Source organism: Gadus morhua, chromosome 20 (genome assembly GCF_902167405.1).
Source record: "Gadus morhua chromosome 20, gadMor3.0, whole genome shotgun sequence".
Lineage (NCBI taxonomy): Eukaryota > Metazoa > Chordata > Actinopteri > Gadiformes > Gadidae > Gadus > Gadus morhua.
Window position 1 is genome coordinate 9,262,579 of NC_044067.1, and position 26,966 is coordinate 9,289,544.

The 26,966-nt window shown below is 43.2% G+C and overlaps 3 protein-coding genes across 5 annotated transcripts; 2 read left to right on the top strand and 1 right to left on the bottom strand.

Annotated features, from left to right (window-relative positions):
- The first annotated feature begins 1,246 nt into the window (after positions 1-1,246).
- Positions 1,247-10,485, top strand: si:ch1073-416j23.1 (rac GTPase-activating protein 1). 2 transcript variants are annotated; one of them, XM_030343842.1, is made up of 16 exons: positions 1,247-1,498; positions 1,952-2,154; positions 2,633-2,778; positions 2,883-2,955; positions 3,060-3,113; positions 3,723-3,824; positions 4,567-4,795; positions 4,935-5,086; positions 5,405-5,560; positions 6,026-6,121; positions 6,481-6,679; positions 8,142-8,247; positions 8,516-8,648; positions 9,255-9,366; positions 9,857-9,977; positions 10,084-10,192. In XM_030343842.1, the coding sequence occupies exons 1-16, from the start codon at positions 1,411-1,413 to the stop codon at positions 10,151-10,153; spliced, it is 2,040 nt and encodes a 679-aa protein (XP_030199702.1). In that variant the 5' UTR covers positions 1,247-1,410; the 3' UTR covers positions 10,154-10,192. The 2 variants fall into 2 exon arrangements, with proteins under 2 accessions (XP_030199702.1, XP_030199703.1); XM_030343843.1 differs by having other exon boundaries at positions 9,857-10,485.
- A 420-nt stretch (positions 10,486-10,905) lies between these two features.
- On the bottom strand, positions 10,906-21,197 carry gmppaa (GDP-mannose pyrophosphorylase Aa). Of its 2 annotated transcripts, XM_030343844.1 has the most exons (13): positions 20,953-21,197; positions 20,474-20,571; positions 20,077-20,180; positions 19,515-19,707; positions 17,770-17,829; positions 17,385-17,515; positions 17,098-17,112; positions 15,704-15,838; positions 13,540-13,637; positions 13,384-13,430; positions 12,807-12,899; positions 12,121-12,289; positions 10,906-11,431 (listed from the first exon to the last, which is right to left on the bottom strand). In XM_030343844.1, the coding sequence occupies exons 1-13, from the start codon at positions 20,990-20,992 to the stop codon at positions 11,331-11,333; spliced, it is 1,284 nt and encodes a 427-aa protein (XP_030199704.1). In that variant the 5' UTR covers positions 20,993-21,197; the 3' UTR covers positions 10,906-11,330. The 2 variants fall into 2 exon arrangements, with proteins under 2 accessions (XP_030199704.1, XP_030199705.1); XM_030343845.1 differs by lacking the exon at positions 17,098-17,112.
- A 2,726-nt stretch (positions 21,198-23,923) lies between these two features.
- Positions 23,924-25,116, top strand: hspb9l (heat shock protein, alpha-crystallin-related, b9-like). Its single transcript, XM_030344321.1, has one exon. The coding sequence runs from the start codon at positions 24,046-24,048 to the stop codon at positions 24,703-24,705; it is 660 nt and encodes a 219-aa protein (XP_030200181.1). The 5' UTR covers positions 23,924-24,045; the 3' UTR covers positions 24,706-25,116.
- Positions 25,117-26,966: the final 1,850 nt, after the last annotated feature.

The following is a 26,966-nucleotide window of genomic DNA, read 5'->3' on the forward strand; positions in this document are numbered from 1 at the left end:
ACATGGATAAGTGAAGAACATAAACAGCTAGGGCCCCATAGCAGGAATAGTGGCACCGTCATCCCCAATTGATCTGTCTCTCAAATATATGAATCAGTCTCGGTTCGGTCATGAACCGAGCTTACAGGAAGGAAGACTTTGATTTGTTAGTTGGACATAACTATAGTTTGATGAGCCATCATAAGTTATGTTATGAAGGAATCATGAGGAAGCATTTCGACAGTTGGTGCCAGCTAAGCAAAAACATCCACACATCCTTTCCCACACACACCCACAACCACCCACACACACACACCTTTAATCTTAATCGGGGGGCAACCTGAGGGGCTTGGAAGTGATGCAAATATTCACGCCGCTACCCCCCATGAATTTGAGATAGTCTTGCATTATGCAATGGCATGGCTACTGCTTCATCTAGTCACCTCCCTGGCAGCGACAGTACTGAGTGATTGTGTGCGTGGCTAATAAATATTGTAGAAGGCTACATTTTTGACCATCTACCCTATTGCATAAATCACGAATCTTTCCCGACCCACATGATCAAGGTTTCAATTGCTACTGACTGCATGGCTGCCTGCCGGATGTATAATAAGAACTGTCCCCTCTTGACTCCTGCAACTTTTAATGTGGTCTGAAGGACAAATGTCTGTTTTTCCTGCCTTGCTCTCAAGAGACCAAAGAGGGAGGAATGTGTTTCAAATGTGTCACTTCAACCTTGATAGTCGATATGACGCATTTTAAGGAAGTAATGGTCTAGGACTAGGTTAATGTGAGGCAGGTTAAAGTTTGTCATCTTCAAATAAAAGGAATGACGCATAGCCTACTTTAGGAAAAAAGCAGACAACCAAAATGTCTTATTTTTTTAACAAAGTACTGACCAGAGTACAAAAGTTGAAGTTATATCATACAAGGTAGGCTATGGTTTGTTAAATACTGAAACATGGATTTCGGACGTTAGGACTACCTTTTAACGGCCCCTTCACGGTGGGCATGTTTCCATCCTTTTTCACTATGCATATTTTTGCACTTTTTTTCAAGTTGTGATCGCCGACTATCTCGTTCAAGTGTGCACCTCATCCTTAACAGATGCCTGTACATCTTGGCATGTGGGCGAGATTTATACAAGAAAATATGAGTCTTCCACCCCCGCAAAACGATGACCGCGACGCCGCGAAGCAACATGTCACAGTTTATACCGTTTTAGCTTTCTACGGTCTTCCCGCCCTTTTAATCACACTGATCATTACCCATCCGTGTAAACCGATCCGTCGACGGTACGGTGAGGAACAGGTCTTGTTTGCTCCAAGGTTTATTTCCACGTAAGGGATAAATCACCCAAGGGAAATGTGGACGTAGGCTCTTCGAAACGTAATCATCCATGCTGAGGGTAGAACTTTTCTGCCATCAGCGATGGGGGAATCTCGGGTCATTGTGGGAGAACTTCTGGCCTTGTGCCTCGAGAGGTTTACTATGGATAATGCATTGGTCACAGAGCTCGGTAAGACACGATCTGAGGGGGAGGACATGGGGGTTAGCTTAGTTCCTCCGTGGCATAAATTATCGGTAAAAGGGCCAAGTGCCTTAGGATTAATAAAGGCATAAAGGTCCCAGTGCACATTCGTGAATTTTGAAAGTCTCGTGGTTGATGAGTTCTCGTTAAATCAACCCATTGATTATAATCGTGTGCGTAGTACAGAGGGAATGGTTTTAGAAACCCTAGTCGGATGAAGGGCCTGCAATATCATGAAGCGTATTCCTGTCGCCTTTTTTTAATTTCAGGGATTTCCTTCTTCCGTTAGGTCTGTGTTTCCTCATGGGTGACCGTAGCGTGTATATTGGCGTCAATGCATTGATGATTGAATCGTGTCGACGATTGATAAACATGTTTCATGATCGACACCAGAGTGAACATCACACACCTATGGTTTTCTCTACCCTCACCCCTGTCCAGAGTTTGTTGAAGTTGTCAAAAACTTCGAGTCAACCAGAAAGAAATGGCTTCACACGGAGCTAGAGATGAAGAAGTATAAGGAACTCCTCGTCAAATCAGATGTCGCCAAGGCGGCTCTGGAGGTCAAATTGAAACACGCGAGAAACCAGGTGGACGTGGAGATAAAGAAGCGGTATAAGATTGAGGCAGACTACCAGTATTTGGTGAGTTGGTTGCAGAGATCAATGGATTTCAGCCTCCAAACGTTCAGCTCTGTTGCAATAATAGTGATAAAAGATCAATAATGCTTAGCAAAACCACATCTCAGAACCGTAGGCCTGTTTAACCATCTTGGGATTTATGTTTGGGTTTTGGTTTTGCTATTGCGGTTAATGAAAACAAAATAACTATTGCATTCAAAAAGGGTCAGGATTTCCTTCTTATGAGATGTCAACTAAAGTAGGGTGTTTGGTGCTCAGGGCCGCAGCTGTTGTGGAGTAGGCCCTGCAGCAATGCACAAGGACACTTCTGCCTTTTTGTATTCATTGTCATTGCAGCGTTAAATTATTAGCTTTGTTATTTTTACATGCATCATTCATGTTTGGGAGAGAAATGGGTTTATTTATGTGGTCTGTGTGTGTGTATTTTTTCTTGAACGCCACTACATGACATGCTGTTGTTATTGCTGTTGTTTCTGTCAAGGAGCGAAAGATGCAGCTAATGTGTGACATCCTTGTCCATGACGGCAAGTCCAGCGCATGTCTGAACGATGAGCAGAAATCACTACTGGCCACTTTTGACCACAAGGGAAAGGGATCCAATATCACCCAGCTCCGGAGTGGTAAACGGTAAACCACTTCTGTTTTTAGTTATTGTCTTCTGTTCAAAAACAGAACAGAAACTTCTGATTTGAAATTGATTGCTTAAATGCTCTGTCCTTGTTTTCCTAAAGGTTTTCCATCATCGACGAGTCGTCTTTCCTGTCACACTCCGACATCAGCTACGATAGAACAGACGACGACTTGGTTTGTTCACTGCACTGTTGTGTACATATACCTTATTGTCTTTTTAAGAGATCCGCTTTTTCTAGAATGTAACTCTTGCCACCTGACTCTGGATCCATCTGCAGGACCTGGACACAACTGTGATCAAGCCCTTGAGGTCCAGAGCCCGGGAAAAGAGGGTAGGCACTGCAGGAATGCACTGTAGGCCAACGCTGGGTTAAACTTAATGACGACATAAGGTCACACAATTGCACCGTTATGTTTGTAAATCACAGTTAAACAATAGGTTAATTTGAGGAAGAACTTGCCTGTTGGTGTAAAATTGCGATTGCTTAAGTGTCTCCCAACCAATCGTAAAGGGGCGCAGCTTGATTGGTGGCTGGATAGTCATATAGTTCCCAAAGCCTTGACTGTAAAACTTGGCCTACACAGTTCTGTGAACCAACTGCTCATCCCTTTTGTATTCCAGACCTGTCGTTGATCTAGTTGGTAAGAGAAAGAAGTTTTCCCGCGTTTTTTTTTCTTTTTATTAAGTGACTGAAGGTAGTCAATTGAAGCTGATAGTACAAAAGTTGAAAAACAGAACAACATAAACCAACCGACTAAAACATAAAGTTTATGTCTTGTAAAGTGGTTTCCCCTCTTTCTTTCGCTCACCTGGCCGACGCCTAGTCACACATCAACATAAAACGACCTGGCTACCTGACTTCATATCAGGTAGCCAGTCACACTATGGCCGGTGGTTAAAAAGATTTCCATTTTTTAATTTGTTCCGACATGTGTTTTAGAGGTCATCCATGGGACCGATGGCAATAGCAGCGTCTATAGGTCATCGAGGGAGACTGGGAAACATCTCTGAGAATGTTCCGGAAAGAAAAGCTTTGGAAAAGGTAAATGGAAATATGCATGCTTGGAAAATTTGTATTTTTTCCAGCGTTGCTTGGATTTCCTTGGATTTCATTATGATTATCATATTTTTGTCATTTTGTCCACCTTGTTTCATTATTTTGAGACTGGGCATATTTTCTTTATTTTTCATGTTTTCCAGTATTTTTGCTCATGGTGGTTGACCATATGGAAAAAAACTAATTCATGTGGTTCACTCTTGGGATTTTGCTGGAAGGAGTGCAAACAAAATTCAATTTCAGCAAAACTGTTCAGTGAAGGTAGATTTATACACACTTTTGCTGTAGTTTTATTTTCCGAAAAGAGGTGGTAGACAAGAGGACCATAGGCTATAAAAGAACAAGGAAGACATTGCCTACACACCTAGATGGCCGACACCAACTCACACGCGTGTCTAATATTTCACTGTGGTTAACAAAAGATTAGCATGTCCCTGGTGTGACAAGACCTCACAGTGATTTAAGAAATGTTATTCCGCCCCCAATGAATTCGTGCACAGCGAGTTGTCTGTTCCTATTCCGTGGCTCATCCATCACATCTTGGTCCACTGTTGGTGACACCCTCCCTCTCTGTGCAGGCGTGCACACCTGTGTGCTTGGACAGAAATCCATCTGGACCACAGCCAAAATGCTGGTCTCCCGCCATTGGCAGATTGCCTGTGTACATTCATACACGCGCCTACGGTCCCTGTTATTTAACCATGACCACTCTGTTTAATTTTTAAAGTGTCTCCCTGACATTCCCGAGTTCACCTGCCCGGCTTCCACGCACGCTAGCTCCAGCCGCCTGGCCCCCTGTCAGTCTGTTGTCATCCAGGAGGCGGAGACCCTTGTGAAGGCGTCGCTCACGACCCCGGAAAACGGAGGTCGGGTTCGGATGGAGATCGCCATCACCCAGAAGACCCCGGAGAACGGCTCCAGGACCCTGTCCCAGGAACGCCTGAGCGGTGACGGAGGTGAGGGTGAAGTTTGGCTGCCGACCGCACCAATTAATTTTACGAACCGCCGTTGTCGTGCCGTAGATGAGACCGCTTTCCCTGGATGTACACCAGAATGGCCTTCACAGTTTATTGTTGTTCCTCCACTTCACCTCAGAGCAAACCTCTGTGTGGGGGCCTAACGATGAGACGGTAGTGGAGCCTGAAACACTCGCAGAGACTAGGGTGAACCAGGCCAACGTTTACCAAGGGCCCATCTACACGCCCACGCTGGAGAGAACCCTGAAGCATGTTTTCCTCTCCAAAACGGTATCAACACACTTGCATGCTACACACACAGAAATAGATTAGAAATAATTATCTTTCCTGATACCGAATGTCTACAGGTTACTGCAAAATCTCGGTGGTGGTAATTGTATTTTGGATTCATTTTGACAGAAAGAAGAACGGCAGTGTTTCTAAACGTCTTTGCATTTCATTTTGAATCACAATGTTGCGTTTCATTACAAATGTTGTTTTTTTTTGTTTTGTTTTTTAAGAACAAACCCACGTACAATTGGCAGCTCAGTCTCTGAAACGGGTCTGTGATAGCCGGTCGAAGCTGAAAAACAACAACTGTTCTTCCAGGTGATCCGACCAGAGACGTGCGTGCCGTGCGGCAAGAGGATCCGCTTTGGGAAGATGGCGCTGAAGTGTCGGGAATGCCGCGTGGTGGCCCATCCGGAATGCAAGCTGAAATGCACGGAGGGCTGCTCACCGTCCACCACGCCGCGCAAGCAAGCGGTACTGCTGTCTGTTAAACCCCTGGGCCCATGCAACACTGAAGCATTATAGGGTTTATTATGGGATACAAATGGGGGGGGGGGGGGGGGGGGCGGGCGCGATAACATCCAGGACCAATATCAAATCCCCTAATCCCACTGTATCAGAGGATTACGAGATGACTCAACCAAATCAGATACCAGTTTTAGTTCTCATTCTTTATCTGATCTTCGTGTCTGTCATTTATTCTTGGTAATCTGAAAACTATTCAATGAGTTGTCTCCATCTAAAACAATTCTGACGCAAGATTAAAAATGTTGGGTATTGTTTCCCAGAACAACATGTTCCAATATTCACTGATACATATTTTCGGGTTGGATACTGTTGGTGTTGGCATCCTACATCACGGCCTTTTCAATATAGGACCTCAGGTGGGCTTGGATTCATGGACTTCTTATTTTTTTTATTCATCCTTTTATCTTTAAGGACACTTTGGACAGCTTTGCGCCGGCGACTCACCCGAGGATCCCGCTCTTGGTCATACAGTGTGTGAATGAAATCGAGAGAAGGGGGCTAGAAGAAGTAAGTTAATTTCATCACTCAATCTCAACGAATGGTACTTCTAAGAAGTACTTGTATTTGTAGTACATGTTGGAACGCTTTTGAGTTTGCTGCCACATACAGGCTTCAAAACGACCACTTTAATAACGCAGCCTTATCAGGTTTGATGTGCTACTTTAAGGCTCACCTGCCTAATCCCAGATTTGAGTAACATTTCCTCATCCACGACCATCCAATCCAACCAGGATGCACCTGCGCTAACACGAACGTTCTCAAGCTATCACAGCTGCAACGTGGCTCATCCTTCTTTCTTTTTCTTTTTTAAAGAAAAGGAGACTGTGTTCCATTCCTTTGATACCTCCCCCTGTCTCGCTCCACAGAGAGGCATCTACCGTGTCCCAGGGGGCGACCGGCTGGTGAAGGAGCTCAGGGAGAAGTACATCCAGGGGAAAGGCTCCCTGATGCTGCATAAGGTGGGCGAGATCCACGTCGTGTGCGGCCTCCTCAAGGACTTCTTCCGGAAGCTGAAGGAGCCGCTAGTCACCCACAAGCTCCACCGGAACTTCATGCAGGCGGCAGGTAGGTTCTGGTAGGTCCTCGGGCTGGATCATGGCTGCAGGTCACGGTTTAAAAACGCCCGGGAAAGAGTGGAAATACGTCTGTGAAAGCGTCCAAACATCCAGCCAGGCTCTGATTGTTGTATTAATGTCATCATTACCCATGACCAAGCGGAGATGGGAGGAGCCTCACGATTTTGTCTCGGTTGAATTTGTACACCAATAGATAAATGTCAGGAGCTGAGAAAATGTATCACGGCTCCATAATCAGCCCTGCAGTTAGTCATCTTCACGATTGCAGGCTTATCGTATTATCACCAGCCTATTTTCCTGTGATTGTGGTGTCATTTCAAATAATTGATGCAAGCTTTCTAGCGTTCAAGTTCCCAAGATGACACTCGGTCGACATTATGTTAAGCACTGAAATTGTTTAGATACACATGAACAGAAGAACGCTTGACTAGAAGTGTTTCGGTGTTTATATTCTAAATGCATTGTATTTGATGAGCCGTGCCTGTGCCCAAGGCCTGGGTATAAAGTTAGTTCTTTAGCTCTTAATTTCCTTAACCGAAAATGGTCAATGACTGCAATACATAGCTCATTACATTGCCACCCTACCCCCCTGCTGTCCTAGCAGCGTATTAATTTAATGAACGCCTATTTGTGCAGTTTTATTTTATTTTTTTCCACCAATACATGCTTTGTGTGGTGACACTCCCATAGTTTACTAAACTGAAGTAAAAACTGCCAAGCAGGCTAGCTGTGCGAGCGGGAGACCATACTTCCTTGTCTACTTGAGGCATTCATCACACAGTAGTGGTTGGTGCCTTCTCATATGCCGGGGTTACATTTGGCTGGGTCGATCCGGGCGACAAATACACTCTGCCCCAGCATGCAAAGTGGTGACATAAACAAAACACAGGAGCGGACCTATCATCTATGGTAGTATCACTTAGATTACCAGAATAAGCACACCCTGCTCTTGGGTGCATTTTCCTATCTAGACATGACAGGACCCAACCCGGTCCTCGTGTATAATGCTCCTGCAGCATATTTGTGATGGATGTGTGAACGGAGCGTGTGCAAGATGCTTTGGCACGCAGGGCAAGTTCGAACGCTGGCAAAGAGAGGGAAGATCTTGGTCTCCTGTATTACGATGAAACTTGCATTGAAGCATCATTCATACTACTTTTTTTAACAATACAAATACTTTATTCAAAAATGCTTTTTTTGTAATGTGTGACGTCCTTTTTGTGTGATATTTTTGTGCTATTATTGGAGCTATTCCTTGAATAATGTATGACTTGCATTCACGGTGTGGGATGCAGGGCTGGTCTTTATAATGCTCCGTTTATCTGGTGCTGTACTTGTCATCATGCCAGTCTCTTGTGCTGTCAGAATAATGCATACCCCTTGGGTACCCTGGTAAATCATGGGCCCCACAATGCACCACATCCTAATTGAACCCATGGTGTCCGCACCAGAGATTCCTGATGAAGACAACGCTGCGGCCATCATGTACCAGGTCATCGGAGAGCTGCCCAGGGCTAATCGAGACACCATGGCGTTCCTCATGCTCCACTTGCAGAGGTTCGACCTTGTTTATGGCTCGCACCGATTCTCCCCTCGTCTGAAAAAACTAAGCGTTTATAACCATAAATATTTAATGTACGGGTATCCAGGGAAGTCAATGTACTTTATCGTATAGCATTTGTTGGACTTTGCTTCATTTACTCTTGGACAATAAAATTGCAACTATGATGCTGTAGTGTCTTTTAGACTGGATCCTTGAACACGTGACTGGAGTCGTTTGTTGAAGGTGTTGATATTTGATATATTTCTGACTCTTTTTATACAGGGTCATGAGGAGTCCACACTGTCAAATGGACAAGACCAACCTGGCACGGGTGTTTGGACCGACTATAGTGGGCCACGGTATGGCCGAGCCCCCTCCGAGAATAATCCTGAAGGACACCACAACACAACCCAGGGTCAGTTTCCTTCACCGAGGTCTTGCCAACTTGAGGTATTTGCTAGACTTTTTCTAAATGCACTATCGTGTTTTCAATGCGTGTGTGGAACTGAGGAAAGTATGCATTATTCATTTGTTATGGAACAAATTGAATGTAATGAGGTTATTTGAATGTTTAATAAGTGTCACCAATGGGAGAAATCGAAGGCTAACTAAATGCAAAAATTCCCTTTTCATTCATTATTTTCTCTATCTAGTAAAGTCAGTACGAGCAACATTGTTTATGAAATGTGGTGCGCATCGTGGCATTATACTGCCAGTGTAATAGTGCTATAAGCGCTCCGTCTGATCAACACATCCACCAACGGAGGCTTTAGCGTACACTCTGGGCCGCTGTCACAGAAAGTACTGGGTAGAGCGTTCACATAACGGTTGGTGTGGGACATTCAAAAACATGGGATTTTGCATCCATTTGATTCTAAATTACATCTTAGAAACTGACAATTACCATCTTCTTTGATCAAGATCCCCATCCTTTAAAACGAAAAGATACTGGCACTTTAAAGGTTGCATGATTGTAACTGATGCTGTACATTGGCTGACGGGCTTGATTTGGTTATTCCAGGTGGTTTGCTGCATGTTGTCCCTCTCTGAAGAGTACTGGAAACATTTACTGCAGAAGGACCAGGATTTCTCCATGACGGACAACGCCAACAACAACACCCCCAGTAACGTCGGTATGCATATGCCGTCAGAAGCCTTTTGGTGATGTGCGAATCATTGAGTATGGATTTAATGCCACTTTGTTTGTTTTGGAGACGTTTACAATGACTGGTTGAAGGATAAAGCTTTGCTTTTATTTACAGTATGAATAAAAAGTGAGCAAGGGAATCCTGTACAGATTTCCTGCAATTTGACAAATGCAGCAATTTGTCTAACACAAAGCATAGTCTCGAATATCCTACTTTGCCAATGCAATTCAGACTGGCTCTCAGAGTAGAGCAGCCTGCAGGATTTTGGAGGATTCTGCAAACGACTGGCGTTTCATATCGCCAGCTATCCCATCTGGTATTAATAAGTAGATCTTGTCATGTTTTTATTTAGCTCACAATATAAAATGTTTAAATTAATCACTCAAAGTCTTGTCTGTGATTGTTGCAATGTAGACGCATTCTGACTCATAAACCCGAGCTACTGTTATGTGTACAATGTTCATCCTTGTTTCAGCGCTTTCGACTCGGCTGTTCATGCCGCTGACGTCCCCTGAGATGGCCCTCCAGGCCTACAAGCCAGCCAGTAGGGCCTCCCTCCGCGGTCGCATGAGGAACTTTGGCCACGCATTCAACAAGTGAGACCAGTCGTTATGTGTTCGGCGTCACCGCTGTATTGCTATTACAATGGCAGAGTAATCCGCAATTCATTTGAATGTTTTAACCAACTTCTCTGCACATCAGTGGCAAGGTGAAGGCAGACCAAGAAAGGAAGTTCTTCTCAGCTCCTCAACTGCCAGGGAAATCGCATTGAAGAATATGTGTATATATTAAGACGGAAGAACTACAAGCACTTTTGTTCACAAGTAATGTCTCTAACAGTTGTATAAAGTGGAGAGGGCGGGGGGAGAAACTGAGGTAATGAATTCTGTATTGCCGCTGATCTGCGAAGTATTATGGTTGTGGTCCAGTAGGACTCTAATTGGGTCCTAATGGTGCAATAATGAAAGCAATTTGATTTGTATGAAACTGACTTAATTTATTTTTAACCACTTAAGAGATGTGCATCCTTGAAAAGCCCTGACTCTTTAAAGAGTTTCTGTAATAATAAAATATAATTGTTTGTAATAAATATTTCTAACTATCTTCAGCAAAAAAATAATGACTTGAAATACGACCTTGTCTACCGACACCAGTTCGACTTGAAATTGGAAACGTTCTCTAAACGGTGTCCCCAAGAGATAATTATGCTCTTAAGATATTTTGCAACATAAGGCTAACTAGATGTTAGACAAAGGCCCAATATTTTCATCTTGTACAACCGCTATAACCGGATCACTTTCCTCTGATTGCAACGACCTCTGTTGTAATGGAATCAAACGCCCCTTACTTGAGCTGCCGCAGGATACCCAAGCACCCAATCCCAGCCCCCCTAGTGAGTTTACATCTAAGGAAGGCAGGCGGCCTTGATTAGCTTTGGAATGCTAACGTCTCCTATTTATCTTCTGGGGGGTGGGACTAACCGTTAAAAGGCCTAAAGGCCAAATGAACTTGTAATGACACAAGTTACCAACAATATACTTTGCTTTTTTATTTAATTATTACAAAAGGCTTTGAATTTGGCAAGTTCCCAAACCGTCGTCAAGTCACCCTTGCTTGTCCAATGTCTCAATTCCATCTATCATCCAGTCAAATATATTACATGGCTGTGTGCTGTTATTTTAACGGACTAAGAAACGTCATCCTAATATAAAGTTCTGGCATCACTTCAAGGTGAATAACTATGCATGATTTCACTGCTGTACTCTAGCTTTGCTGACACTTGAGGCTTCACAAATATATATATCTATAAAAATCTATCATACGACCCACTTAAATGTCCCATACCTCTACCGTTGTGACATGCTATATACAGTAACTCAGCGTTCAGGGCCGGCACGTTCTTTATCCTTCATCGTGACACTCGGTGGATGCGGCAGGCGGAAGATGAACTAGAGAATGATTTGATTCTTGAAGCTGCGGTTCAGGTCTTTGTGCGGGAGGACAATGGAGTTCAGGATGATCACTTCTGACGGTATAGTCACGTTGCAGCCTAGGAGCACAGGACACGATGGTGAGTTACAGTTCAGCTGGTTTTGTAGTAAATCTGTAAACTGAGGACTGCTCTATGTACAAACCGTTACTATTATAGTGGCACAGATGTTTTTTCTTCTAGAACATTAAACCTCTAGACTTCATTGAGCTTCAAGGTTAAATTGAAACAAGTGCAACTGCAATTCAGCTAACATGTTCTGAATTGATTTCGGAATAAAAGTGAAAATATATTTTGTGTACTTTATAAATTTGCTAGCTGGGTCAACATTCATTTCACAAGCTTTAAGCAGACGTTTCCGATATTGTACGCTTGCAAAATCATCAGGAGCGAGATCCAAAGTTGCATAGACATGCAGTCTCCTGCTCACTTGTGCCATCCAGTGGCACAGTCTTGCAGAGCACTCGCAACAAATTTGAACTGGCTGAGGGTTAGGTCGTTCTCAGAGCATATCTTGTGTTCTTTGTACCGGATAAAACGATCAAACTGGCTTTTTTAGGCCTTATTTAAGCAAGGCAAACATTTGATTATTGGTTGGCATTTAAAATAGAAATCGTCACTCCGAACATTAGAAAATTGATGATTTTAAATGATTGAACAATTACGATCCGAATGTTTAACTATAGTAAACCGAATGTCCTTTTTTTGGAATAGGTGAGCAGTAATGACAATTTTGCTCTTCTAGTTACCCAGGATGGTGATGGATGGCGTTAGCTTGCTGTCTCTGAAGAGCGTCTCGCTGTCTATCTTTGCGTAGGGGTCATTTGGGTTGGGGTCACTCGGGGTTCCCTCCACTCTCGCCCACTTTCCAATGGTGCTGTCCCATCCAACGATGCAGTTCAAAACACAGCAATGATCCTGAGGAGTGTGGACAGGTTATTGACACAACCGAACAAACCTGTCCTCTCACACACGATCAATATGAGAAACAAGAAATGATCTCTAGCTAATGTAGAGCTAGTATTGTGTACCCTTCCTCTGGATATCGACTTCAGCGGTTCCCAACCTTTGGCGGACCATCTCCAGATGCAAGTGTTAAATTGTTTAATTCAGGCACATGCATTGGCTGAGCAAAGAGGGTCAGTGACCCATTTATACAATATAGTTTCTGCAAGAAATTAAAACAAATTAACTATTTTCTATAATTGTTAAATTGTCAATGGTTTACAAACACTGCTCTACATTTCAGCCCTTATGTCACTTTAGACAAATGTTTTATCAATCTCACCACTGTTTTCAAATCCCGATGTAAAATTCTAAACGCTTGCGTGAACGGGGCCAGCGTGTCCCTGTGTGGCGGCAGTAGGCCCTAGCTTCTCCGCGTCAGGTCAAGTGCATTAAGCTGGTCTCTAAGCATGTCTCCGGGGAGCTGTACCTGTAGTGAGGCTCCGTGCAGGATGATGGACTCTCTAACCCTCACTCCGGCACCGATGGTCACCCCCGTCCCGATGGACACGTTGGGACCAAGCTGAGGACACAGAGAAGTTGGTATTGCAATAAGAGGGGGTTGTTGTACATGAAACCTTTATTAATCCCTCTATGCATCTATAAAGGGATTTATTTTTACTCCCTTGTCTCCTTAAACCTGCACTTCAGGTTTCACATGAGCAGCCTTTATTTATTTCTAGATTCAGTTGTATAGCGTTAATATCTATGCTGATACTTTGCATTAATTGTGACCATAAAAATGTAATAAAGATGCCACCTGGTAAAGGGGCCAGCCAGTGAGTCAGGCCAAGGCTCATTGTTTGACGTTAAAATTATGCATCATTATGTGTGTGTGTGTGTGTGTGTGTGTGTGTGTGTGTGTGTGTGTGTGTGTGTGTGTGTGTGTGTGTGTGTGTGTGTGTGTGTGTGTGTGTGTGTGTGTGTGTGTGTGTGTGTGTGTGTTGACTGAAGCATGACACAGCCCATTACAGGCACAGTCAGTATAAAATATCTGGGCCCCTTACCACAGCAGAAGGGTCAATATTGGCCGTTGGATGAATGTAGACGGTACCTGAACACAAACACAGAAATGTAATGTCGTCACACATCAGCAGACGTACCGTTATTTAGGTGAGGAAAGGATTAAAGAGATTTAAAGACTGAAAGGGCCGCCTATGTACCGCTTATTTTGGGCCCTCCATCCTGGTTGCAGGCCAGTCTCTCTGGGTGGGTTATGTGGTAGCGGTTGAGGTAGAGCCGGCTGGCATAGATGGCGGACCTGTCGGGAGAGACAAGCAGATATGCTGTTCTCAATGTTGGGGGTAACGCGTTACAGTAACGATATTACTGTTTTGGGTAACGAAGTAAAGTAACCCATTACATTAAAAATATCGGTAACTACACTTTACTTTACTAAACTAAAGTAACGCGCTTTCCTGCGTTACCCAAGCCGTATTTGCCTGCGTGTAAAGTTCTGATCTGTTGTGGTGCGTGCATGCGTGCTGCCTCTGTGCCTGCAGCGCCTGCTTGCCTCGGCACGTTGCCATAGCGATCGGCAACGTGCCAATCGCACGTTGCCGACATCCGACAGGAAGACATTTTCCCATTACCTGTGTTATAAGTGTTATACCGACATGGAATCGAAGCTCAAAATAATTTTCGAGTCCTCCCTGGATCATGTGTCCACCACCGCAGACATTTGGTCCGCCAACAACAAAAGTTACTTCGAAATGACGGTGCACTGGATAGACAGCATTACTTTAAAACTTGAAAAGGCTGCTCTTGCAGGCAAGGGGGTGAGAGGAAGACTTGTTACACTTACGATGTCATAGCTTGCGAAATAGATCCGGTTCATTCAGCCTTTGGACCACATAAAGTAACAGCTTGTGTCAGCGCCGCTTAAGTGCATTTCTGTTTTAATTGTATGGGATAAAGTGACCTTTTTATATTTTTCATTGACCACTTAATTTTTGTTCTCATGTTTCCCAAAGCCTGTGTTTTGAAACTTGTGTGTTGCTACTGATTAGGGCTGGGCGATATGACGATATCATACCGTGGACGATATGAAAGTGTCTACCGGGAGAGATTTGGCCATATCGTTTATACCGAGAAAAAAAAAATATATATATATATTATATTGCACTGCACTGACTGAAGCAAGGCAGGTGTGAGACTCACCTGTTAACTTGAAAAAAAATCTCATCTGTATTGAAGAAACTGTTCTATTTTTACCACCAGCTATTTGCACAGCACATAACTTTATTTTATGTATGTAGTATGCAGTGTATAATTAGTATTTAAAATATTTGTGTGATGCTGTGATTTTTATTTTATATTACACTGCACTGACTGACAGCCAGGCAGGTGTGAAGCACACCGTTAAAAAAAAATGTTATGTTATTTGTATTGAAAAAACAGTTCAATGTTTACAAGATGTTTGCACTATATGACCCTGCAGTTAATGACAGATTGTTCGCTACTTACTCCTTTGGAAGCATGGGAATTCAAGTTCAAAATAAAAGAAAAAACTGATCAAATGTGAAGTATGGTTATTTTAAGCCATTTATTATTTTAATTTACTTCAAAAATACCATATTGTGATATATATCCATATCGTGATATAAAATTACTCATATCGTGATATAAGATTTTGTCCATATCGCCCAGCCCTACTACTGATTGACCTCACCATAGCCTACTTTATCCTGTTGTTTGTGGATTTTACAGTGAGGCATTTCTTTGTGCATACAGGGATATCGTTCTTTCATCTTTTCTATTAATTAATTTTTAAATAATTGTATTGTATGAGAATGTTTATATGTGAAGCACTTTGAGTCTGCCTTGTGTATGAAAAGTGCTATATAAATAAAGTTGCCTTGCCTTGCCTTTCATATGGTTTCATATGCTATTTTGTATAGATTTATACAATAAACACTAAGTGATGATAGGGCTATGATGTTTGTCCAGGTATCTACAGTAAATTAAGTAACGGGAAAGTAAAGTAATAAGTAGTGAAGTTACTTTTCAAATGCAGTAACTAGTGAAGTAATCTCATTACAATTTACAGAAGTAACTACTAATAAGTAACAAATTACTTTTTTTGAGTTACTACCCCAACACTGGCTGTTCTATACCACCTTAACCTGAATGTGCAGAAAAACATCTAAAATCCAGGACCGCACGTTAAATATCCGTATGTTACCAACAACAGACTTGTATCACGGCAGATCCTATCCGTATCAGGCCAACACCCAAAGTAAACACCCTATGAAGTGACGTGAAGGCTACGGCCTTAATTCTGAGAGGTGTGGTGGTGGTGGTGGAGTTGGTGGTAGAAGTACTCACCCGGCTGACTTGATCTGGCTCCAGAAGCTGAGGGTTTTGTACACGTACAGCTTGCCCTGCCCGGCCAGAGCTGTGAAGATGTCCTGCTCCAGGCGGATGGCGGCGGCCCGGTGCCAGCCGTTGGCCGGCTCCTCTCTGGATGAGGAAGAGCAGCGTTAGGCACACAGTGGCACTCCCGCCCTGCCGCCATCCAAACCCAGCCGGGCGGCCGGGCTCGTGTTTCCCGACCAATAACCCGCTGCTATGATATTTGGCAAAAAAAACGTGTCAGAGTTGTGCATTCGATTTCCCGTTTTCCACAACACTGCATGAGTCCAGGCAAGCATTGCCACCGCAATAATCGTTTTGTCGTTTATCTTTTGGGTTTTCACGACGACAAGGTACAACGAAACAGCTCAATGGTTAAACCGTATTCATTCATTCGTTCATGCGTTCCAGTACCAAATTCACTGTTTGGAAAACAAATCTAAACAGGTAATTGCTAAAAGAGGATAGACAAGGCTAGAGACAACAAACCCCAAACGTCCTAACCCCCCCTAGAAAACAACTGCAAACAAACAGGTTTTTCTGGATAGTGTTGTGTTTGGTTGCAATTTAACAATGACACGCCCAGGTCATGTGTCCACTGGTAGTTTAACTCCCCCTTATATGACCAGGGGCCTCCATTGCATCCCAATAAGCAATTCAAAACAAAGGTGTTGGAAGGCACAAGAGGCTGACCTGGTCTTGTGTCAACGTAGAACAACTCAACGTTCACCAGTCGGATTACTAGTGCATACATGTATCTGAATGTGTCATGGCCGTCTTGCAGTTCAAAGAAAATTCTCCACTGACTGAATCTGTGGAGAAGATCTCAAATAAAAACCAGAGTAGAAGAGTCTCCATACTCCATAGTCATCACATTGAGCACGCCCGCTCGTGGGTGTTAAGAGAGCCCCAAAAGATGAAAGGGAGTGTTAAAATATGGATGAAAGGAATATGATTAAAAATGGGCCGTCAAACTTCCACAATGGAAGTTTGTCCATAGGGATAGCGGCCGAAGGGTGGAGCAGAGGGGGTATGGACGAAGCCTGGCTACTTCCAAAAGGGTTTGAATTAAGCACTATTTTATTACTTTGTTCCTTAAAGTTGATTTTTTGTTTTATCGACCTCAGGGCGAACCCATCATGGGGGGACTTGTGAAGCTACACCAGGTAATAATTGACTGATTTAAATGAGACACACTTCCACTCGGTTTAATAAGATCATCTTATTGATGATCTGATTGTTGATGATTGTTGATGTTCACTCTGCGAGTGAGGTGCAAGCTTCTACTTGTAAACCAAACGGCACACCACGGCTAACACTATGCACACTGCAAAACACGCCGAGCATCGCAGCGTCTCATTACTCACCCATCATACGGATACCTGATGATTGTATGGAATGGGGTGAGAATGGGGGGATGGGGAAGGGGGTGGGGGGCGGTCGAGGGGAAGGGAGGTAAACCAATGTAGAGCAGACGAGAAGGAGGAAGAAAAAAGACAAATGAAGTGAATCAAAATAAGGACAAATATGAAACTGTGGGAAGAGCCGTGTCATGATGGGACACTGGACTGGAGAACAGGCCAGAGAGGAGGAGGAGGAGGAGGAGGAGGAGGAGGAGGAGGAGGAGGAGGAGGAGCGAGAAGACGGGACTCACAACAGAATGTCCTGCTGGTTCTTCTGGAAGACGCCGGCGATGTGCTGGAAGATATCGGGCGTGAACAGGTAGATGCCGCAGTTGATGATGTCGCTCACAAACGTGCCGGGCTTCTCCACATAGTGCAGGACCTGAAGCGGCCCCGACGACAAGGAAGGCCAGATTAAACTAGGCGCCTACTTAACGAGAGAATTAATCTAAATGAATTTGCCAATTATAGATTATTATGATATATGATGTATACAGCATCTATGATGCCCATGATGTATTAAGTAAAGTGTTTAGACAGACATGACTTTAATTACATTCAGATCCATCTTTATGAAATGGCCTTGAAAGTGTAGGAGAGATCTTGTAGGATGACAAAGAGAGGCAGCATCAGTACCTCATTGGTTTCCTCGTTTTCAACAATACAGCCGTAGTTGAGCGACTGCGTCCTGTTTGCCTAGCAAAGACACACAAAAAAAAAAAGGTTCAGGATCAATCGATCCCTTACAGGGTTACATCGTCTAAAGATAACAAGAATTATGCTCCGACACCGACAGTTTGCTGCATTGCTGCTAGCGGAGCGCAACTGGTGTTCCCCCGAGAGTGGGCAGGTTGCTCTGATACTGGCAAAGCATCTCAGACTCGGATCCTCTTTCATTCCAGCAGCATAAGTGCCTGCGGCTTAACCTGCTCTACTAAAGGTAAAGGTTTACGGTTGGACTGTTATTATATTTATGGTTAGGGTTAGCTTGTTCTTGCTTGTTCTTGGGGCATTTTCCCTTCAGTTTTGTCTTCAGCAAGTGAAATGCATGCTCAATCGGATTCAGGTCAGGTGATTCACTTGGCCATTGCATGACATTCCACTTCTTTGCCTTAAAAACTCTTTGGTTGCTTTCGGGTCTTTTTTTTTTTGGTTGCTTCGGGTCATTGTCCATCTGCACTTCGAAATGCCATCCAATGAGTTCTGAAACATTTGGCAGATAATATTGCCCGAAACACTTCAGAATTCATCCTGCTGATTTTGTCAGCAGTCACATCATCAATAAATACAAGGGAAGCAGTTCCATTGGCAGCCATACATGCCCACGCCATGACACTACCACCACAATGCATCACTGATGAGGTGGTATACTTTGGATCATGAGCAGTTCCTTTCCTTCTCCATACTCTTCTCATCCCATCAAACTCTAATCTGGCCTCCCTGTTTTTGAGGCTCACCAATGGTTTACATCTCGTGGTGAACCCTCTGTATTCACTCTGGTGAAGTCTTCTCTCGATTGTTGACTTTGACACACAGACACCTATCTCCTGGAGAGTGGTCTTGATCTGGCCAACTGTTGTGAAGGGTGTTTTATTCACCAGGGAAAGAATTCTTCGGTCATCCACCACAGTTGTTTTCTGTGGTCTTCCGGGTCTTTTGCTGTTGCTGAGCTCACCGGTGCGTTCTTTCTTTTTAACAATGTTCTGAACAGTTGATTTGGCCACACCTAATGTTTTTGCTATCTCTCTGATGGGTTTGTTTGATGATGGCTTGCTTCACTGATAGTGATGACTCTTTGGATCTCATATTGAGAGTTGACAGCAACAGATTCCAAATGCAAATAGAACACTTGAGATGATCTCTAGACCTTTTATCTGCTCCTTGTAAATGGGATAATGAGGCAATAACACACACCAAGCCATGGAACAGCTGAGCAGCCAATTGTCCGATTACTTTGGGTCCATTAAAAAGTGGGAGGCACATATACAAACTGTTGTAATTCCTACACCGTTCACCTGATTTGGAAGTAAACACCCTCAAATTAAAGCTGAAAGTCTGCAGTTATAGGACATCTTGTTCGTTTAAATTCAAATCCATTGTGGTGGTGTATAGAGCCAAAAAGATATATATATATATATATATATATATATATATATATATATATATATATATATATACACATTCAACATCTATCTATCGAGAGATAGATAGATAGATAGACAGATTCGTGTTTTTGTAAATAAATATTTTTCTAACCACCTACAATGCGGCTGGTGTATTTATCTCCTGCGTCATTATGTTTCCTTTTCATCGTCTGCCCAACCCACAACCACCACGTTACTCAGGCTTCAGAAGACCTGGGGCTGTTTGTAGGGGCTCACCGTCGTTCCCAGGATGACCAGGCTGCTGGGGTCTCCGTGCTCCTGGTGGAAGGCCAGCATCTCGGGCAGGGGGAACTCCGAGCACACGTCCGCGTTCAAGACGAAGAAGGCCTGGGGGCCGCCCGACAGGATCTGGTCTCTGAAGTGGTACAGGCCCCCGCCGGTGCCCAGCGCGGCGTACTCCTGCAGGTACCTGACACCCAGCGGGGAGACAACACGTCCGGAGTTGGGTAAAACAGTACCTCAGTTTGTGGTGAACTGGCCGGACTTCCCTTACTATTATATACGATGCAACGTCTTATTTTGTTATTATTGTATCGTTTTTATTAAATATAAATGTGGCTGTAATGTAATTACAGGTTTTTTCTATGAATTTGTAAATAACAAACATCGAACATCTGGTGACGTTTAATAGTGATTAAAGGATGAAATACTTTTACATTATTCTTTAGATTTTAACCCTTTATATTTTCTCTGTATTGTTGTAGTGGATACTTGAAGACATGTGTATTGATCCAGCACAAGATCAGTTGTACTGTTTCCATTCTGTTACTCCATTTACCTTATGGTGATTTTGAATTCCTGCTGGGAAGTGAACAAGAACCTCGTCAGCTCTTCGTTTGGCTGATAAAAGCCAATGAGCAGGATCTCCTTCATATTTGGTACCTTAAATCAAAACAAAAAAAATAACACAAATGTCAGCTTGATGAAATGCAGTTGACCATGTGTCTCTTCAATTACTGCATCCAGCAGTTCTACCCGTGTACATTTAAGACCAGATTGGACCTATACAAATTGATGATGACAATAATCGGATTATTTACATTGTATGTTCAACTTTTCAACTTGTGTATACAATTAATATGAGTTCCTGCTTGTCAAGACAGGACAAGACATTCGAAGAACATTTTTGTATTTGGCTGCCTGTGAATAGAGTACAGAGTAAGTGAGACACCCACCTTGGCGCATGCTTCAATGTGATGCTGCAGCATAGGCACCCCGGCCACTGGAAACAAAGGCTTAGGAACCTCAAATGAAAGCGGCCTGAACCGTGTCCCTGCAGAACATAACAGGTTAAGTGGTTGAATACTGGAGCTATTTGTTATTCCTAAAGATAAAACACATGTAGGCCTGTAGAGTAAAAGGCTAAAGACGATCCACAAGTGGGTCGGTTGAGACATTAGATGAGTCATGAGTAAGAATTGAGACACAGTAGGACAATCGTGTATTTTATTCTAACCTTTATATTATTTACCAGCTGGTCGTACATGTCCTACCATTGTCGTTGTTTTCAGGTAAATTATATAAGGCTACGTTATAAATATAAACACGATCAGCTGTTTCTCGATGACATCTACAATGTAACCACCAAGTACTACCAATACCAAAAACTGCCGGTGGCTCGTAGAATCGTTTAACGAAAGTAGGTCATCCTCACCTTTTTGGGGACCTCCAATTAAAATAACCGCCTTCAACATCTTTGATAAAATAACACAGTGGCAGTCCCTGTCAGGCAGAATAGTGCAGCTTCGGTAGAAAGTGCATATCCACGTCACACTGTCCACTTCCTTGTTCCGGTTTGAAGGAAAGAAACGAACTGGATTTGGAATTATTTAAATATTGATCGTTAAAGGAGTATGGTTTAAATCTACATGCATAAAGATGAATTACAAACGTCATGGTTTGATTATTTGAATGATAGGAATATAAGTACTTCGAGTGAACTCGTTCTAGTGAGTTCCACCTGGCTTATTTTCGCTGCCACGATCCAGATCCATTATTTGGATCGTGGCACGTTTTATATTTTACCACCAGGCCACCTCCCCCAGAGCAGCGGAACAAGGTACCCACATGGATGTATTAATGGGACGTGCTTTACCAGAGCCATCCAGGCGGTGGCGATATTCCCGTCAACCGAGTACTGCAAGCACCGCTCAATTTTTTATTCATAGGCTTTCTTTCTTTCTTTCTTTCTTTCTTTCTTTCTTTCTTTCTTTCTTTCTTTCTTTCTTTCTTTCTTTCTTTCTTTCTTTCTTTCTTTCTTTCTTTCTTTCTTTCTTTCTTTCTTTCTTTCTTTCTTTCTTTCTTTCTTTCTTTCTTTCTTTCTTTCTTTCTTTCTTTCTTTCTTTCTTTCTTTTTTGGGTTCACCCATTCTCAATGACTTCAGACTTTGAATCATCGTCAATTTAGTCGTTAATAGTTAATCTTTGTTCAAACATTTAACAGATCAACACACTTTGATAGTGAATTATATCAAAACAGATTTTCGATATAATTTATTCCTTTTTCAGAATTAACAGTGTTAAACCCACTTTGTATACTTCCAGTTGGTCTCATGACTTCTGTTGAGGCGAGAGCGTGAAGATTCCAAAATACAAACCATAATACACCTGTAGACAAAGGAAGGAATTTACATTTTTAACTAGCCTATGCTATGTGTATGTCAACAAATTACCTAACCATCTTAATGAGAGAATATATCTTTCTCTTGAAAAACAATAAACACATACTTCCACCCTGAGTTTAACCCAACCAACACATGTCGTGCAGGGAATGAAACAGATCTGCCAAATACTTAGTAGCCGCAAGGAAATTACTATGTGGACTATTTCTGTAGGATGTTGAGATTACGGCCGGATATTGATACCTTGGTTAAAGCAAAGTGTGGGGAAAAAAGTCTGGGCTTACAATAATTTTATGACACATAGATTGGAACCACCACTTTGGCCCATGAGTGGAGGTGTATTCTACAATGGGGAGCTCTGGATTTAAATCCGATTTTCTTGGGGCCTTCACTGGCCTGGTCCAGGAAGTACAGGTTGGCGTACTCCAGCATTAGATCGACGGCCGTCAGCAGGAGGGTGTCTGTGTTGCTGTCCAGCTCACTGGAGTAGTTCTTCACCGGCATGATGGAGGAGGTGGAAATACCAAGCATCTCCCCTGCCTTGGACATCTACACACACAATATACATCCATACACACACACACACATTATACACACTATATATTACCTTTAACTCTGTATTTTCCTCTCTCTCTCTCTCTCTCTCTCTCTCTCTCTCTCTCTCTCTCTCTCTCTCTCTCTCTCTCTCTCTCTCTCTCTCTCTCTCTCTCTCTCTCTCTCTCTCAATTGGTATTATGCACGGTGTATACAACAACAACAACAACAGGATGATCACAGGCCATTGCATCCTGTATGAAGTCTATTCCAGGCTCCCTCCGAGATCAGCTTTGAGACCGGATCAAGAACTCGAACAAAATCAAACATACGCTGCTGTGGCTTCTACTTTGATGGAAACAACGCAAAAAAAGTTTTTCATTGTTAAAACCATAAGAAATGTAGGTAATGATTCATACCAATATCTTCTCCAATATGGACACAATAAGTGGATTTGAACTGTAATTTTCATGTCATGTGGAAAGTAATACTAAGACATGAGCTAAAATACATTTTCCTTGTTGAAGAAATTCGCAAAATATATATTTTTTAGCCTCAAATAGCGAAAAGAAAATAGATTTTTCTGGCCATTCAGATCGCTCGAAAAGAATAAGAAATTTACCTCGGACGATTATTATTTCCAATCAGATCACTCGATTTATTTTTTGATTATATAAAAATAAAATCGATTTTAGATATAATACTAAAGGAATAAAGCAAACTAATGAATAAATAATTTATGAATACTACAATAATACTATAATGCACTACTATATAATATATGATAGTTATTATAAACTACAATACTCAATAAATACAAAATGCTAGGTCTGCATGACTTGGATGATGAAATAATGAATATGGAATGATAGCATTGATTGAAATAACATTGGAATGTTAGTATTGTTACAATTATATTTCATAGGAATATATCCACAAATCGATATTAATGTTATTATTAATACTATTATTATTAATAATATTCATAACGATTCATAATTCTTCTTCTGATTATCATGCATTGTTATATTCATCAGAAAATACAAGTAAGAAGAACTGATTCAGTCACTTTCCTGTTAAAACTAAATTACAACTTAGTCATTACAAGTTATCAAAATAGGCAAACGTGTAGGCCTATTTGTGTTTCAAGGGACCATTGCTTTGAATGTCATCTTATTCTAAAAGAAGAAGGTGTGACAAGTTGTCCGGATGTATTTGAGGGTGTGCGCGTCCAGGCATCAGTATAATCATCCCCTTTATTAAGATCAATTTCCATAGAGATGCCACCGTGTGTTCACATCCCAAAATAGCAGCAGGCCAAGGCAGCGTGGCATGTGGCAGTCATGGTGCAGTAATACTCAGGCTGGTTTTAGACTATGAGGACAGTGGCGTCGTCATAACAGTCTCACACACACTGAGCCTTGGGAATGCTGCTCTGGAACCTTCCGGGAGCGTATATAAAGGCAGGTGGTCTCAGAGGAAGGGACACACAGCAATCCCAACAAGAAGTGAACACGGGACCCTAACGTCTGCAAAGGATTTTCCAACAACGCGTCTTCTTTTTCGATTTCTTAACCCTGAAACTCGCACAGGATGCTCTGCCCCAGCGTGTTCCAGCCCTCCCAGGTCAACATGGGCCTCATGCCCATCATGGACCTGCACTGGCCCATCCGCAGCCTGTGGCCCGAGACCAGGCCCATCTTCTACCAGATGGAGCAGGAGATGTTCCGCCACATGCAGGAGATGAGGCACAACATGGAGTTTATGGATCGCCTTCACCAGAAGATCTTCGAGGAGATCGAGCAGTCTCACTCTTCCTTGAGCTCCTCCTCGTCCTCGCCCGTCTACAAGCCCATCGCCTTCCAGGTGGGAAAGGACAGCGGCAACTTTGCCCTCAGCCTGGACACCAAGGACTTCTCCCCGGAGGAGTTGTCTGTCAAGCAGGTGGGCCGCAAGCTGCGGGTCAGCGGCAAGACGGAGCGGAAGCAGGACGACGGAAAGGGCTCCTTCTCCTACCGTTGCCAGGAGTTCAGGCAGGAGTTTGACGTGCCAGAGGGGGTGGACCCCGACAACATCACCTGCTCCCTGGCGGCGGGACAGCTGCAGATCCACGCCCCCCGCGAGAGTATCGGCGATGGGAAGGAGAGAGTGGTGCCCATCCAGTTCACCCCGGCCATCACGTCCTCACAGAAGGACGAGGGAGCCGCCAGCCCCAGCCCAGCCTCCACAGAGACCTCAGCCAAGGCGGACTGAAAACGGACCCTGAACACCTTTTTTTTGTCGATTGTCATTGTTTAAGTTTGTTGTCATCATAACCTAGCTGGCTCTGGAAATGATTCCACTCCATAAACCCCCTGGTATGGTTTGGTAATAAATAGACATTGAAACCGCGCCCATATCACTGTTTAATGGTGTGTTTTTCCTTATGTAGAGGCCAAAATAAGTTCGGACCTATTGCCTCTAACTCTGTCAAACCAATTCTAGCAAAGGCAGGATTAGGTGGTAAATACCTTTTGGGTCCACAGATACTATCCTTTACTATGATATTATGTATTTACAAACTAAATGAAAACTGAACTAAAGTGTAAACTGAACGGTATTATGAAGTTAGGAAGCATTTCCTTACACATTTATTTTGGAGAATAAACCTTTTTTTGTAAATTACTTTTTACCTTGTTTACAATGTGTTATAGTCCTGTTCGGTTCTGTCCTGTTCTGGACACACAGTTGTTTCACTATAACTGTTGGTACTGCATTGGATATAATAAGTAACTTATTTATCAACATCAGATGCCACGTTCAGAGGCTAAGCGTCTATACGCGACTATTGCTGTTGTCTGATCAACATTCAATGATAACAGCAACACCCATGCTATCATTATTGTTTGACCTCATTCTGAGTTTATGTACACGACACTGAAGGTCTAAAATATCGTGAAGGTGCTGAAAGGCAGAGGCAGAAGGGCTAATATATTTATGCGCATTGGCACCATCTAGCGGTTACCAAGATAACTTCACCCATGACATCAAACCTGAAACAGTTTCATACACCTCCAGCAGATTGAGCCTCAAAATGCATGCTTCAGTGTTTGAAGTGGATAAAACAGTGGTCCAAACCACAGGGGTCGATCAGTGGTTCTTTTCCACTGCAATTATTGTAGGCTAACTAATAGTTGTCCTTGCCTCAGCCTGACCGCATAGATTGGCTAGGGATTATAGCCTATAATATTGGCCTACCCCCTGATTGTCCGAGTCGAAGCAAGCAACAGACTTTACGTAATATCCAATGCAGCTGGATTTCATTGCTGCAAAGCATTACAGCACAGCAGAGGAAACACGGGAAAATCCAATTTTATCACCAAGAAAATCCAGTTATTTCATTTAATTTACAGAACACCTGGCACGGCTCTCTGGCGCCATGGATCCAAGGAGGGCAACCCGGGACAGATTAAAACCTAGTCGTAAAACCTTCATCTTCTTCTGCGTGAGATCGGCTGATGTGTTTGGCCTGGGAGGGATTGTTTCCGCACCCGTCTCTCTGTCTGCCTCACCCAGAACCTCTGCCAGCAGGATGGAGCATCCCCATGGCAACCCACGGTGAACTCATCCAGACTTATTGATCCAACGACAGCAAGCAACGGTCGGCCAGGGAGCGCCCTGGCTGAACCCGTGTAGACCCAGCAAACACACATCTTGTGTAACGTATCTAAAGTAATAAATGGTTGACAGTTGTCCTACAGGGGGAGATGTTGTGCCAAAGTCAACCTTGAGGGGTCGCTGGTGGGGAGGAAAAAAGGTTGAGAATCCCTGTGAGAGACTACAGTCCTACTAAGTCAAAGTTGGAGCTATATGTGTTTAAAAGTCTGCCACTCAAGGGTCCTTTTTAAGTTTTAAAGATCAGTGAGTGAGCACTGGTGTAAGATGAGCACTGTTGGCATCGTGCTTGATCAGGGGGCGTTGAAGCTCGGCTGCTGGCAGTCTGCCTACTTCCCGTCCTCCTTCACCTTCCGGTTCACCTTCAGTACCGAGGGGCTCGGGGTGCAGTGGTGCGCACCTCCTTGGGAGATATATACGTCAACGTCACGGCCCACCGCACCCGATAGCGATTATACATTGAGCCGTGGAGGATTTGACAGCTTGTTGGAAACGACTTGGGTCTAACCGCCCTCATAAATCCAATTAATGGTCCATTTAATAAATAAGAGGTCCGTCTAGCAGAAGTGCACGACAGTGTAGATCTTGAAGGCCATATCTATACTCCATCTAACATCTCGACATGCTTCGACAGTGATGAAAAACGCGTTCGCCACAATTGGCAAGCCAAGTGTTTGGACTCAAACTCGACCTACTTGCTCAACTTTGTTACTGAATGTTCAATGTCAACTCTATTAGAAGGATAGTAGTAATTACTAAGCACTCAAAGTGTAGGCTGTGTGGCACTGGCAACCCACGGAGGTCACCGTGGGTTGCAGACCAGGCAGATCCTCTGAAATCAACTCGCTCCCCCACTAAAA

Bases quoted from the DNA above. Each gene is read 5' to 3' on its own strand.
- si:ch1073-416j23.1 (XM_030343842.1), top strand. From the start codon at position 1,411: ATGGGGGAATCTCGGGTCATTGTGGGAGAACTTCTGGCCTTGTGCCTC. The intron at 4,796-4,934 runs GTGAGGGTGAAG...ACTTCACCTCAG, and splicing joins ACGCCTGAGCGGTGACGGAG to AGCAAACCTCTGTGTGGGGG. The intron at 5,561-6,025 runs GTACTGCTGTCT...TTTATCTTTAAG, and splicing joins CCACGCCGCGCAAGCAAGCG to GACACTTTGGACAGCTTTGC.
- gmppaa (XM_030343844.1), bottom strand. From the start codon at position 20,992: ATGTTGAAGGCGGTTATTTTAATTGGAGGTCCCCAAAAAG. The intron at 20,181-20,473 runs GTGGGTGTCTCA...TTTTGATTTAAG, and splicing joins ACATTGAAGCATGCGCCAAG to GTACCAAATATGAAGGAGAT. The intron at 17,830-19,514 runs GTGAGCCCCTAC...TGTCTTTGCTAG, and splicing joins TGGTCATCCTGGGAACGACG to GCAAACAGGACGCAGTCGCT.
- hspb9l (XM_030344321.1), top strand. From the start codon at position 24,046: ATGCTCTGCCCCAGCGTGTTCCAGCCCTCCCAGGTCAACATGGGCCTC.